The following is a 15080-nucleotide window of genomic DNA, read 5'->3' on the forward strand; positions in this document are numbered from 1 at the left end:
GATGCCACCTTCGGGCTGCTGTGAGTAGTGCTGCTGTGAACATGGGTTCGAGTCTTTTTGTGGACATAGGCTTTCATTTCCCCTGGGTCTACACCCAGGAGTGGAAATGCTGAGTCAAAGGGCAACTCTATATGTACCTTTCTGAGGAACAGCCGGAGAGTGTTTCCACAGTGGCTGTGCCGTTTCACATCCCCACCAGCGATGCGATGCATGAGTGTTCCGGTTTCTCCAAATCCTCACCAACACTTGTTATTCTCCATCTTTTTTTTTTTTTTTTTTTTTATAGTTTATTCGTTTTTAAGTCACTTTGGTTTTTCCCCTTGGGCAGCTGGTGGACGTGTCAGGCATGGAAGGTGGCTGCCCGGCCTTCCTGTGTGGGACAGGTGCCCCGTGGCCCTAGGGGATCACGTTTCACACTCCTCCCACTCCTAAGGTTTTGGTGGTGCATGTGGCCACTTCCGGGGGGAACCCCGGCTCACCCAGGCCTGCATACACTGGCCTTTCAGGAAGAGCCCAGATCAAGGCCCACCTTTGTGGTGCCAGGTGGTTCACTCCCTGCCTCCCTGTTCACTATGAGGGTGTCCCCACCCAGAAGCACTTGGACTAGTTCCTTAGAAATCCCCTCTTCCTTTGTCCTGAGCCTGTATCCTCCCTACTGGTCAGTCTTCTTTGTAAAGATGAACTTGACCTTCATAACCTTGGAGGGCCCCACAGTCTCAGAAGGGATGTACCTTATCTAGGTTGGTGCCTGTTTGGTTTTTACCCTGCTTGTGGCTCAGCAAACATTGTTAGGTGCCCAGCCCTAAGTGCAGTCTTTTACCCCACGAGGGTGGATGGTAATTATACATTAGCCCATTGTACAGACAAGGAAGCTGAGGCCTAGAGAGCTTCAGTGACTCACCCAGGGTCATGCAGCCCGTGGGCAGCAGAGCAGGGGCTGGGACTCTTGTCCACTAGGCCATGCTGCCTGTCTCCAACTGCTGCATTTTTCCTGGGCACCGTGGTCTGCACCAGGGGCTGGAGTCTACTTTATTGGCCTGAGGCCATCTGCAGGGTTCCTGCCTCGAGTTAATGTTTTAAGAGTTCTCTCCCAGCCCGCATGTACCTGGTGCCCGGGCAGTGCTGGGCGGCTCCGGTCCCCCAAATGCCCCGCCTCACCTCCCACTCAGAGCACCTTCCACTCCCACTTCGGATCTCTGCCTTCCGAAGCGCAGCCCCTCTGGGCATCCCCTCTGATATTTTCTCCTCCAGGGCTCTCCCAAGGTGGAGTGTGTCCCTCCTTGAAATCCCTCAGTGATTCGCAGGCCCAGCCTTGGGGCACGGGCACTTTTTACTCTTTGTCAGGCTCCGCACTTGGGCAGAATTGGGATCACTTCATTCTTTGTTTGACACTGGACTTTGGGCCCAGCGGGCATCCAGCAAATGTCTGTTAAGTTGAATTGCTTAATGTTTTCCGGCTTCCCTCCTGGGACCAGGACAGGGGGTGCAGCCTCCGGAGACTGGGCCCTGGGATTTCCTTGTTAATATGAGCACTTGGCACACAGTAGGTCTAATAGCTGCTTTTAAAAATTTTTTACTTTATATTGGAGTATAGTTGATTAGCAATGTTGTGTTAGTTTCAGGGGTACATAATAGCTGCTTTTCAAACAGACAAGGCAAAACTCTAGGCAGAAGCTTCTTGAACTGCCCCTACCTCCAAGCCTGCAAATTCCTGCTGAATGTGTGGGTCTTGGAGCCTGTTCTCCTGGAAGGTGCCCTTGCTCACTGTCTGCTCTGGGAGTTGTAGTCAGGTCATATGCCATCTCCTGTGGTTTTATTTTGTCCCCCAGACGTCAGGGCCAGCTTCACACAGGGCCTCGTGCTCTAAAGGTCCCCAGGCTTGGTTTCATGCTCCACTGTTGCCGTCTTGAAATTTTAATAAATTTATTTTTGTACTCGTGTTTTGTGAGTGGGGTCTGATGGGACTTGGAGCTTCAGTGATTTGAGATCCTGCTTCCCTACCACCTCCCTGCCTCCTGGGCTGGGTTCCTGGCCACCTGTGCCCTGTCCCCTGGTGTCCTGGGTCCTGCCTGTCCTCTCCCTCCCCATCCTTGTCCTGTGACTACGGCCACCTTCCATCCACAGCGGGGGCCTGGGATGGGCCCGTGTCCCCAGGGTATGTCGGGGTGGAGCGTGGCAGAGGCCATCCCTGTCCCAGGGCACGTCCATTCTAGAGGCTGCATTTTGGCCCGAGTGAGCCTCTCACCCACCCTCATCTGGTTTCCTAGCATATCCATGCACAGGCTACAGGGGCTTAGCGTGGGCATCAGCAGGGCGGGAAGGAGAGATGCCTGACTCAGTTTCCACAGAGCCTGCTCAGCTAGGACACAGTGTGTTGGTCCAGTGGCCGGCAGGAGGGGACCCCTGTAGCTGGCACATCCGTGTGTACCCCAAATTGCAGGGCCGGGCCTCTGGGTACCTCTAAGGGTCTGCACTCACCCTAGAGGATCCCTACCCGCCCAGTGGCGCACCCCCTCAGCCAGCCCCATGCCTGGGGCTTTCTCTGTCTCCTTCCAACTCTCCCAAGTCTGACCTGCCTCCTTCTGGTGCTTTCCCTGCGCTTTTGGAATGAGGAGCCCCAAGTTTTCATTTGCCTAGAGCCCTGCAAATTAGGCAGCTGGTCCTGCAGGCGCGCCTGCCCATGTGGCTGAAACTTCTGGAAGCCCAAGGATGCTTTCTGCTCCAGGAATGATCCCACATTCATCCCTCCCCTCACATCCGAACGTGACAGAGATGCAGGGATTCTGACCCTGAAAAGCAGAGCTCCAAGCGTAACCACTGAAGTGGATGAACACAGGGTTTCCTGTCGCCATTTTCCAGGTTAAGAGACCCAAGGAGGCCTCCCCCAGCCTCGGTCTCCTCGTCCTCAGAAGGCCGTGGTGAACCGTACTTGCCCCTGAGCTGGCTGGCACCCCCCAGGCACCTCGCTGGGGGCACTTTCTCCTTTCGATCTTCTCAACAGCCCTGAGACCTCAGAGGTGGGGTGTGGCCTGACTCTAAATGCTCTGCCCTTTGCACTGAAGAAAGAGCTTCCCTAGGCCCCAGATGCTCTGTTTTGGGAGCTGGCCAGGCAGGAATGTAGATGATGGAGGTGGAGTGGGTGTGGGCGATAGGGTGTGGTGGGGAGTGGGGCAAACCAGCTGGAGAGGCTGAGCCAGCCTCTTGTCACCAGAGGGAGCAGGGCCCAGGCAGCTGGGTCTTCAGACTTTTGAACGTGGAAGTTGGATATATAGTATACTGCATTTCTTAATTTGAAATGGTGGGAGGCAGTTAAAAAACGTAAAATCAACATCACCTGGGGAAAAAACAAACCATAGTTCTAGCAGATCAGGCCTTTGAGCCCCCAGTTTTCATCTCCCGCCCTGTTCCCGGGTGTCTGCGTAGCACCAGGTGTTGCACTTACCCTGAGAAGGTGTTTACGGAGGGTTTCAGACCCACCCTGAGTCCTGCTCCTCCGGGAACGGTCGGCCAGTCACGTGCCAGGCTCCACGTGTTCTGGCGTCTGGTCCAAGGCACGCGGACGGCAGCCAGGGCTTCAGAGCCGAGGCCGGCTGTGCGAGCGTCCACCTCCTCCACCCGGGACTTGGGGTCTCAGCATCTCGGCCGAGGGACAAGGATGGGCACATGAAGCCAGATGGCCTGGGTTCCTTTCCCAGCACAGGGAGGTGGTGAGGGGGAGTGAGTGACAGTCTCAGGAACCACCATCTAAACTATAAAGCACTTACCCACGTGAGGGGTGATGGGTGGGCATAGGCAGGAGGTACAGCGGGAAGGACACGGTTCCCCCCGAGAGGCCGGGGCTCACGCCGGCTCAGCCCTCACGGTCACGTGACCCTGATCCTTTAAGCCTCGTTTCCCCTCCCTCCCTCCCTGCTGAATGGAGGCTGGAGGCTGCAGGCAGTGCCACCTGCTCTGCAGGGGCTGGTGCATCTCCCCGCCCCCTGGCCCCGGGGGGTTAACTCGGGTGCACCCCTCTCCTCCTGCTCCTACAGGAAACACGTTCAGCACCCTGGCCGGGCTGGTCTTTGACTGGATGATCGTGAAGGACACAGAGGCCAACGGGTACTCAGACACCCACAATGCGCTCCGGTAAGAGGCGCCTGCCTTGGAAGGGAGGCGGGAAGGGGGTTGTCGCTCGGCTCCGTGTGGGCTGGGGGCTTCCATCATCATCATCCCCGTCCTCGTCCCCCTCGGCTCACACGGTTGTGCAGGAACCTTGCTGCTTGTGCAGCCGACGGGGGTGTGTTCTGTGGGACTCCGTCGAGGAGGCTGGGCTGTCCAACTGCAGAAGAGAAAGCTTGTCCCAGACAATGGGAGCTGTCCCGGGGTGCAGGCGAGGGGTGGGGTGCGGCCCCACTGGGGGTGAGCTAACGGGGAGACAGTTCCGGCTGGGGTGACCTTCCTGCAGTGACCTCTTCCAGGCGCAGGAGGCTGCCTTCCCCAGCACGGGGGTGGAGGTGGGCCTGCAGGCGGACTCCTTGTGAGACGGACTCGTTACCCATCTTGACTCAGCCGGTCCCCCCAACAGCCGTGTGGCTTCTGTAACACTGTCCACGTGCCTTAGGTTGGTAAGGGGAGGAGCTGGAACTTGAACTCAGATCTGTATAGATTCTCACAGTGCAGTGTGGTAGCCATGAGCCCTATCCTGGCTGTTTAAATTTAGACAAGGTACAGTGGAAAATTCAGATCCTTGGTGCACTGGCCACGTGTCAAGGGCTCGTTAGCTGTGTGGCTGGTGTTACCACACACTGGACAGGGCAGACGTGGAGCATTTCCATCACAGAAGGTTCTGCTGGCCAGTGCTGGTGCAGACCCAAGGTCTGGGCTAATATCCCCTGCTATGCTGCATTGCCTCATGCTGTATTGTAAAAATGTTAAAGAGTATAGTCCCTTTTGGGGGAGGAAGACTTATTTTTTTAAAAACTTTGCAGCAATTTTTAGCCTACAGAAAAGTTGCAAGCGTAGTACAGAAAGTGGATTCCCCGAACCATCTGAGAGCAAGTGCCACCCTGGTGCCCGTAACCCCCAGTTATTTTAATGTGCATTTACTACCTCTGAGGACGTTTTCCTGCACATCGACAAGACGGTCATCACAGTTAGGGAATTAACACTGATGCCCGCAGTCACCAGACCTCATTCCAGTTTTGCCAGTTTATCCCAATTGTATCCTTTGTAGCAGAACATGCCCCCCAGGGTCACCTGCCGCATGTTGTCCTGTCTCTCCTAGTCTCCGTACGTGTGGGAGAGTTTCTCGGTCCTTCTCTGACTTTTGGGACGTTGCACTCATGAAGACGGTAGTCCAGTTATTTTACAGACCTTCCCCCATTTCGGGTTTATCTGACTTTCCTCCTGATTAGACCCAGAGTTCTGCATCTTTGCAGGAACATCACAGAGGCGAGGTTCCGTATTCTCCTTGCGTCGTATCGTGATTTTGTTGGTCCATCAATGATTTTGTTCGCTGTCATCACTTGGGTAGGGTGGGGTCTGCCAGGTGCCCTGCTCTGAAGTCACTTTCTTACTCCCTTGCAACTGATAAGTACTTTGTGGGGAGTTACAAGTCTGGCCTTTTGTTTACACCTTCAGAAGTCCAGCTCAGGGTTCCAGGACACATCCAGACTCAGCTCACGGCCATTTCCACGGCGGGCACCCTCATGCCCTGACGCTGCGCAAGCCGGGCTGCCCTCCTGGGTCAGAGCTCTTTGGGGGCTGGGCTGTCAGCCCCTGTCTCTGGTTGAGCTGTGGAATTTCTGGGGTCTCAGTAAGCCGGGAATGTGGGCTTTAGGTCCAAGAGACCTGCATTCCGGTCCTGGCCTTGTGATGTCCTGCCTGTGGCCGTCATCAAAGACTGTGACCACCTGAGCACCAGCTTCCTCCTGCAGCAGATGGAGGTGTCACTGTGCCCACCTCTGAGGGTGGCAGGGTGGGCGAGCACGTTGACGGGGGTGAGGGCCCCTCTCTGGGCCCGGCACATACTAGATGTTCAGGGGATGCTGGTTGCCTGCCCCGCTTCGCGCCACCAGGCTTGTTTCCTGCCCTGACGGCCCCCAGAGCTTCCAAGCACCCAGTACGTAAGCCGAATGCTGACCGAAGTCCAAGGTGCTAAGGGGTGCTGGAACCAGAGTGTCCTGGATTTTCATAAAATACAGCGTGTGACACCTCGTAAAACTGGGCAAGGAAATAAATCACTGCGTAGTATAGCACCCGGCAGATCTTGGGGAGAATGAAAGCGTGTCCAACTGACTGCTCTCATTCGGGTGGAACGGGGGGCTTATCTGTAAACCGCAGGCTGCCAGGGAGAGACTCAGGCTGGCCCCGCTTACCAGCCCGTGCTCTGGGGGTCCCACCCCTCCCTTCTCCCCACAGCCTAACCCCAGGGAAGGTAGGACTTGATGTGATTCCCTATTCCGAACACTTGAGGGCGTGGTCATTGAACCATTTCCCAGATGCAGGAGCTGGCCAAGGAAGGGGGCTGGGACGCGTGGGGAGCCCTGGAGAGCCCTGGCTGGGCCTGTGGTCCTGGGCCTGCTCTCAGCTTCCGTGAGCCTCACCTTTCATGTCTGTGAGACCAAAACATTTCGACTAAGTGGGCGGTCTTCAAATTTCAGTGCCTGCCTTTTATCATAATCACATTGGGGTTTTTATAAAATGCAGATCCCCACGTTTCGTGCAGACCAAGGGCCGGGCCGGGGCCAAGAATCTGCCTGTTTCACAGGGACGTTGGCAATTCTGATGTAGGACATTTCAGGGACAGGTTTCTAGGCAGCACCGACTAGGTCAGCACCACTTACACGGGGTCTGGCACCACGCAGAGGAGCTTCGGAGAGTGAGTGTGTGAGGTTCCTGGGTTCCACGCATCAGGTCTGACCGCACGTTCCTTTTCCAGCATCCTGACTTTTTTGGAGTCCACGTACATCCCTCCCTCCTACATCTCAGAGATGGAGAAGGCGGCCAAGCAGGGGGACACCATCTTGGTGTCCGGGATGAAGACGGGGAGTTCCAAGCTGAAGGCACGCATCCAGGAGGCCGTGTACAAGGTGGGCGCACGTGGGCACCTGCGCTCCAGGGCGGGATCTGGACGACTGGTTCCCTCACATATTTAGTAGCAGAGAGGAGATGCCCTACCGCGAACGGTGTCTGGTGTGAGCCACGGCTTAGGAACAGGTGGCCGGGGCACCAGAGCCGCCACCTCTGCAGTCACAAGGCATCTTCTCGCCTCAATTTCCAGGGAGGTCCGGAAGCAGTGGGGTTGGCATCAACTAGCTTATCTTCAGTGAGCTCCCCAGTCCTGCTGTAGAGACACATCCGAGCATTTGGAAGTCCCAGGGTCCTCCAACCATTTCACCCTGTGCCCCACCTTGAGCCCTGACACTGGTTGCCTGGTCCCACGTGTGGAGGGCTCGGACTCCGGACCACCCCCCCGCCACGTCTTCTGGCCTCACCAGCACCTGCTTCTCCATCAAAGCCCCATTTTGGGAGTAGAGGTGGGGCAGGGGCAGAAAGGACAGCGAGAAGTGGGTTTAGCCAAGGCCTGGTTCCTTCCTGGTTCTTGTGGGCTCAGGTCTGCCCTGCCTGGGCCTCCTTTTGAGCTGCAGACCTGGGGTCTTCCTCTTGTTTGCCTGCTTCCTGGAGCCCATGCAGGAAGTTTGCGGTACATCTGCTGATTAACTTCTAAAGTGACAGATGAGAATTCGCTCTCTTCAGCGGTTTAGCCGTAGTTTGGGAATCCTGGAGGGTTTTGGAAACATGAGGCAGCCACGTCCGGGGCAGTCCTGCAACGTGCCTGGGATTACAGTTAGTATTTGGGAAGTTTGTCTCCTTGTGTCCTGGGCCCCATGGGGGCACAGGGTTGGGCTGGGACCGGGCCCCCGCTGAGCTGCAAAGGCGGCCTTGTCCTGCCTGTGGAAAGCACCCACCTCAGAGCCCGGCCCAAGGTAGGTGCTCTGTGTGGTGGTTTTTTCTTTTTAATGTATCAGAGATACTATTTAACTTATTGGGTTTTTTCTGTTGAGGTATAGTTGACATACAACATTATAGTAGTTTCAGGTGTACAACATAATGATTCTATATTTGTATATATTGCAGAATGATCATAATAAGTCTAGTTAACATTTGTCACTATATGTAGTTACAGAGTATATTTTTTTTGTGATGGCAACTTTTAAGACCTATGCCGTTAGCAACTTTCAAATGTGCAATACAGTTATGTTAATTATAGTCCCCATGCTATACAGGACATCCCAGGCCTTATTTATTTTATAACTGGAAGTGGGTACTTTTTGACCCTCTTCACCCATTTTGCCCACCCCCTTTTTGGCAACCACTAATCTGTTCTCTGCGTCTGTGAGCTTGGGTGTTTTGTTGTGTTTTTTAGATTCCACATGTAAGCGAGACCATATGTTATTTGTCTTTCTCTGTCCCGAAGGGGAGGAGCTCAGTCAGCACCTAGATCCAGATCCAGACTGGTTAGAAGCCAGACTCTCAGACAACAGCTTTTTTTTTTTCTAATTAATTTTTTTTTTTTTAGATTTTAACTTATTATTTATTTATTTATTTTTGGGCCACGTCGGGTCTTCGTTGCAGCGCAGAGGCTTCTCTCTCGTTGTGGCGTGCGGGTTTTCTCTTCTCTAGTTGTGGCGCGCGGGTTTCAGAGCACGTGGGCTCTGTACTTTGGGCACACAGGCTCTCTAGTTGAGGCACACAGGCTTAGTTGCCCTGCGGCATGTGGGATCTTAGTTCCCTGACCAGGGATCGAACCCGCGTCCCCTGCATTGGAAGGTGGATTCTTTACCACTGGACCACCAGGGAAGTCCCCAGACGACAGCTTTTAAAGGACACACATATGTACAGTCCTCTGGGGTTGCGAGCAGAGCCTCCCTGGCCCCCAGAGCCAGGGGATCTGGGGGTGTCTCCTGGGCGGCAGTCACAAGAATCGGGGCTCCAGACAAGGGTGCAGGCTCCTTTCTGGGAGACGGCATGAGCTGTAGTGAGGCAGTGGGGGGGTACAAAGATAATGTCCCCAGCCTACGTTCCCCGAGAGCCCCTCCGTAGACCCTACACATGACAACCCTGAAGCCTGCCCTCCAGGCCAAAGCCTCTTTCCTGCAGGTAGGCCTCTTCCACCTGATGGCTGGGGGGGGTGTCAGTCAGCTGTGTGTGCAGTGTCGGGGGTCGTAGCCCAAGCACTGTCTCTGATTTGACGGTCCTGTGGTGCGCAAGGGCCCCCAGGGCCAGGTGATCCAGGGGCATCCCCTGGGCGGCAGCCACGAAACCCAGGGCACCAGGTGTAAGAGCTGGGGTCCTAGACACGTATAAGAGCCACCCTCCTAGAGATGCCGGTGCTCTGGAGTGGGGCAGAGGGAGGGCATGAAGGTATGTCTCCCCAACCCCCAAGGCCTCAGGAAGGGTTTACTGTCAGCCTTTAGATGTGTGTTTAACTAGAAGCCGCCCCTCAGGTGCAGCCGTGATGATTAGCTAATGGGCCTCTTTCCAGAAAGATCGGGTTTCTCTGCTGTGCCCTGGGGCTGGTAGCTGATTAAGAACTCTTTCTCCGTTGGTTGCGGTCCTGTGGGACCCAAGAGCCCACGGCTGGGCACCAGACACGGGCATGGAGACACATTCTCTGGCAGCAGCTGCCAGAATCAGTGCACCAGAGGGGGGTATATACTCCTTTCTGTAAGAAACAGGCGCGCTCAAGTGAGGAGAGGGGCTGTGACGGTGCCCTTGCCGCCCCCGTTCCTGAGAGCCGTCTGTGGGCCCCTCTGCACAGGCAGATAAGCCTCTTTCTCAGAAAGCCCGGCGTGTGTCCGTCTGCTGTCTGTGCAGTGCCCTAGGGTGGTGTCCCGCCAAGAATAGTCTCTCCAATCGTCACGGTCCTGTGGGACGCAGGAGTACGGCCCCCAGCACGAGCCTTTGGGGCTTTTGTGGGTGGAGCCCCTGGGCCCCTAGTGGCCTCTGTATCCATAGCCATCACTCCTGGCTCCTCGCTTTTCTTTCTGTTTACTTCTTACTATTTAAAATTGAGCTACAACCTACATACTGTAAAGTGATGTGCTCGGTATACTTTGGCAATGACCTCTAAATGGCTGCCTGCTGTACCACAGGGCTCCCCTGGGGTTCTGGGGTGTCCAAAGGTGCTGCCTTGTGTTCTCACCCTAACCTCTCTGTGCCCACATGAACAGACTGAAAAGTTCTAAAGACCTTTCTCTTGCTCACACTGACCCCTACTCCGGGCCCACCTCACCTTTTCTCTCTTCCTCATGCTAAGAACGTCCGCCCCGCGGAGGTCAGGCTGCTGATTTTGGAGAACATCCTTCTGAACCCAGCTTATGACGTCTACCTCATGGTGGGGACATCCATCCGCTACAAGGTGCAGAAGATCAGGCAAGGAAAGATTACAGGTGGGTCACCAGCTCAGCTTGGTACTCATGGCAACGGCTCCCCTTTTTTATCGTGGTGAAATAGGCATAATATACAATTTACCATTTTAACTATTTTTAAGTGTTAATTTTAGTGACGTTGATTACATTCACATTTCGTGCAACCATCACCACCATCCATCGCCAGAATTTTCTCATGTTCCCAAACTGAAACCCTGTGCCCATAAAACACTGACTCCCCATCCCCCTTCCCCAGACCCTGACAACCACCCTTGTACTTTCTGTTCCTATGAATCTGACTGTTCTCGGGACCTCGTATAAGTGGAATCATGTAATATTTGTCCTTTTGTGTCTGGCTTATTTCACTGAGCAGAATGTCCTCAAGGTTCATCCATGCTGTAGCAGGTGTCAGAATGTCCTTCCTTTTCATGGCCAAATAACATTCCATCGTCTGTATAGACCACGTTTTAGACCCTCAGCCACTGATGGACACTTGGTTTGCTTCCACCTCTTGGCTGTTGTAAATAGTGCTACTATGAACATAGGTGTGTAAATATCTCTTCGAGACCCTGCTTTCCATCTTTTTGGGTTTATAATCCCTTTAAGAATGTCCGAAGCCATGAGCTTCACGTTGGACTGGGTTTTGCCAGTGGGTCTGCCTCTGACTGCTGGGCAGCCTTGGCAAGACACTGCTCCCTTTTGTGCCTCAGTTTCTCTATTGGAGCCCTTGAGGCCTTTCTGCCTGTGCTGAGGGCAGAATGAATTAATGGACGTGGATTTTTTCTGGAAATTCTAAAGTGCCGTGCACATGTGATGCATTTTCAGTGGTGAGTGTTCTTAATGCAGCACCAAGCCTCCTAAGGATTATTATCGTTATCATCTTTTTGTTTAGTTTACACACATTTCTTGGTCAGAGCACAGGTCATCTAGTATCTCGGGTACAAGAGTGTCCCATTCTAGGCCCGAGCGCTTGGACGCATGTCTGGGCAGGTGCTTCCCCCAGGTTGCTGGCTGCTCTGTCTGTAATACAGGGCATCAGTTAAGAAGCGTGTAGGTGCTTCAGCATCCGAGCAGCCTGGGCTTGGTCCATAGTTGGGTCTGAAAGTCTGAGGGCAGTGGGTCTGGTCAGTCATTACTGTGTGGCAGGGCGCTGCAGCCCGGGGGAGGCCTCAGAGCCGAAGACAGGCCCCTCCTGCCCCGAGGCCCGGTTCTCTCCCACACGGGGTGCCCTGCTGAAGGGCAGTAGACTGGGGGTCCCAGGCGTCCCCGTGTGCTGGGCGTGCAGCGTCCGGCTCTTTTGCACCTGTCAACATGCAGGCGGGTTGTGTACGAAGCTGGGCTGGGGGTCCTGGCCAGAGCCTGGCGTGCACCGAAGACTTTAGGGAAGCAGAGTCTAAAAGCAAAGGAACGGACCTGGGTGTGGCTTTCTGAGACTCTTAAAGGGGAGATGGCTCAGCGGTGGAGTTTTCAGGACCCTGTCCCTGCGTCCTCAGGCGGAACGCAGTGGAGACGAGTTGAAAGGCCAGAGGGCACCCACAGGGGCCTCTCAGAAATGCCCTCTCCACCGGAGCACTGTCTCGAACACATTGTGGCCTGATGGAGACAGCCTGGAACATCTGACCGTCGTGAGCGTTTCCTAAGTGTTGTGCCTTTCACATTATGACCCAGCAACTCTGTGAGGTGGATTTCATTAATACCCTGTTTTACGGACGAAGAAACTGAGGCACAGAATGCCTGATAGTCACAAAGCTGTCGGGTCCTTGGCCTTAATCACTCCTGCAGGGTCGAGTGGTCCTGGGCCCCAGAGGAGCACAAGAAGGGCTTTCTGTTCTCCCAGGGCAGGGCGGGTGGCCCCTTTGTGAGGGCAGATGAGGGCGGGGAGCTGTGCCCCCACCAGGGAGGTTAGAGGGGATTTAATAAAGAGGGATGCAGAGCTCACCCTTCGGTGCATGGCCTAGATGGACAGCACATCCCAAGACACCCAGAGAACTTCGGGGTTTGCTCCCTGACCTACAGTAGAAGTCAAAGAATGGGGCACATGAAAGATACCCCCGGACAGGAAGTAGTTAAGCTGCCTCTCTTGCATCTGTGTGATAATGAGATGGAAAGCGCCTCCAAAAATAAACACACCTACGTGACTGATGGTATCGGGTGCCACAGGGCTGGAGTGGATTCCAGACAGATGCTCTGGGGGCACAGATGGGGGAGGGGCCAGCAAAGGTCCACCGAGAACAAGACATCCGGGTGGAAGTTCACTGTGCATTTGTTTTGATGGGTTGTGTTGTTTTTTTTGTTTTTTTTAAAATTGAGATACAATTCACATCACTGTCATTTTTAACTGGCTGCTAGACAGGAAAGTCAGGGGGTGACATCATTGCAGGGAACATGAATTTTGGCAAGCCCCTGTCTTGCACGGCATCCCGCAGAAGGTTCAGAGAATTACAGGTGAGAGGGCAGTTACCCCAAATTAGTTCTTCATATTTTCTTTCAGTCTTTCTTCCTTAAAAATGTAATGTTGCTTCTTGCCTTCCATATTTTTATTTCCCGACGTCTGCCTGCCTTCCGTTAAGTAGTGGCTTCCTTTCTCTCGGGCCCGTTTACAGAGTCCCTGCTCTGTACTGTGGGCACTGCTGGGGGGCTGCAGTGGTCAGGGGGCTGCCCGGGTTCCTCCCGCCTGGAGCTCCAGTGATGACCTGCAGACACCCCCGCCAGTGGGGCAGGCGAGGGAAGAGAGGGGCCTGGAGGAGGGGTGTCTGTGAGGCCATGGGCAGCGTTCCCAGCACGGAGAGGGGGCACAGCCTTCTCCCCTCGCTCCTTGGTGCCTGGTGCTGGCGTTGCAGATGCACCCGGCCCAGTAACCAACCTATAAGACAGAACAAGATGTGGGGAGGACGAGCTGGCTGAGGGAATCGATGTCTGAAAAGAACCCGGGTGACGGGAATGCTGGAAATTACTGGGATAAATTGTGCTGAGGTTGGAAAAAGGACGGGTGTGGGACAGGGGTTCCTGCGTCCAAGACTCAGCTGGTAAAGGACCCATCGCACCCTGAGCCGTGGCCTCCCGGAGCGAGTGCATGCTGGGCTGCCTGATGGGCTGGGCTCGGAGGCAGGGCAGTGGGCTCCTTGTCATCTTGGGCTCGGACCCACCGCCCCCGGAGCTCCATGGTCCTCCCCGGACCCTGCATGGGGTGGGAGTGGCGGGTTCTGACAATCAGAAGCACATCTGGGGGGTCAGCCAGGGTCGGGAGGGGTCAGAGACCGGGTCTCCTAGGAGAACGTGGGCCTCCTGGCCATGGGAGGGCAGCCTACAGGGTGACCCGTTACCCTCAGCGGGTGATGGCAGGGCTGGATTGGGGCCCCAGGAGCAGCCTTCCTCTGCCTGTGGACAGACGGGGACCTTTCACGTCCTCAAAGGCTTCCTTGTTCAGTGCCTCTGAGAAGTAGTGAGGTCCTGCAATACAAGAGGTGTCGAAGGGGTCCGCCAGACGAGCCCTCCTCTTCATCGCCTTCGGGCTTTGTAAATAGGGTTACATCATGTGGTGCAAGATCCGTCCAGAGTCGGTCTATTTACTTCCTAGAAGGGCCTTTTTCATTTGCAGAATGTTAAACAAGGGAGGACGCTAGTGCCTCCTGAAGCAGCACCGAGCAATGCCGCTCTCTGAGCAGTGGCGTTACCTTATTATTTTATTATGACGTGTATCCTTGATGCACTGCTGCTGTGCTCTGATCACTGGGTACATCGTCTACAAGAGTCTCAGCCCAGCATGGCTGGGCTTCCCCATTAGAGACCAGGAAGTGGGTTGTGTGGACTGGAGGGGCTTCTCAGTTGCAGCAAGAGTCAGAATCCCCTGCAGGGCCTGTGCAAACGCAGAGCGCTGGCTGCCCCCCCGCACCCCTCCTCCCCCATCCCCCGAGTTTGGTTCAGCAGGTCTGGGATGGGGCCAGTTATTTGCAGTTTCCCAGGTGATGCTGATGGTCCGGGGAACACACTTTGAGAACCCTCTGTTCCAGGGCAAATTCTTGGGGACTTACTGGAACACACAACAGATACCCTAGGACAAGAGATGGGCAAGTTGACCCCCCCACCTTTCAGAATTCCTGGGAGTTTTGAAGGATGTTCTAGCTGAAACTCCTCCAGGGTCCTTGTCCTGGGCGCCTCCCATGGCAGCCCCTGCCTGGGACCCAGTGCTGAGCAGGGAAGCTGTCTGTGGTCCCTGCATCCTGTCCCTCTCTCATGCAAGAGGGCTGGAACGGGGCCACATACGCAGGCACAGTGAGTGGGTTATTTGGAATCCCCCAGAGGACCCCTAGGTCCAGTGAGCCCCACCCTGGGCCCCTCCCTGCAGAAGCAGAGTTCACTTGCTTCCGTGATGAACAGAAAAGGGTCTGATGTTGGTATCCTGCCAGCAGCTGGCAGTTTGAGTCACAGGCTGTGCTTAATTTAAAAAAAAAAAAAAAGCTGCTCATGGCATCCACAAAAAAGTGATTGCCTCTGAAAATCCATGGAGAGTGTCAGCTTTGTCCACAGGCATGGAGAATAATATTAAAATTTAAAGCACTGAAAAAAAATTAAGCAAAAAAAAAAAAAAAAAATCAAGCAGCTGTACTGACAGCAGGGTCCAGGGATTGGGGTGGGGGAGGGAGGTGACATTGACTTTTAACATTT

General features: G+C 54.7%; 1 protein-coding gene across 1 annotated transcript in view; it reads left to right on the forward strand.

The window, feature by feature from the left end:
* Nucleotides 1–15080, forward strand: part of NUP210 (nucleoporin 210) — a 105080-nt gene that overhangs the window by 20887 nt on the left and 69113 nt on the right. The window contains exons 4-6 of the mRNA XM_082414049.1: nt 4032–4128; nt 6923–7073; nt 10304–10436. Of these exons, the coding sequence (XP_082270175.1) occupies nt 4032–4128; nt 6923–7073; nt 10304–10436 (381 nt within the window). The remainder of the gene's footprint in view (nt 1–4031; nt 4129–6922; nt 7074–10303; nt 10437–15080) is intronic.

The sequence above is a fragment of the Balaenoptera physalus genome, assembly GCF_965194825.1.
Source record: "Balaenoptera physalus genome assembly, chromosome: 11".
Taxonomy (NCBI): domain Eukaryota; kingdom Metazoa; phylum Chordata; class Mammalia; order Artiodactyla; family Balaenopteridae; genus Balaenoptera; species Balaenoptera physalus.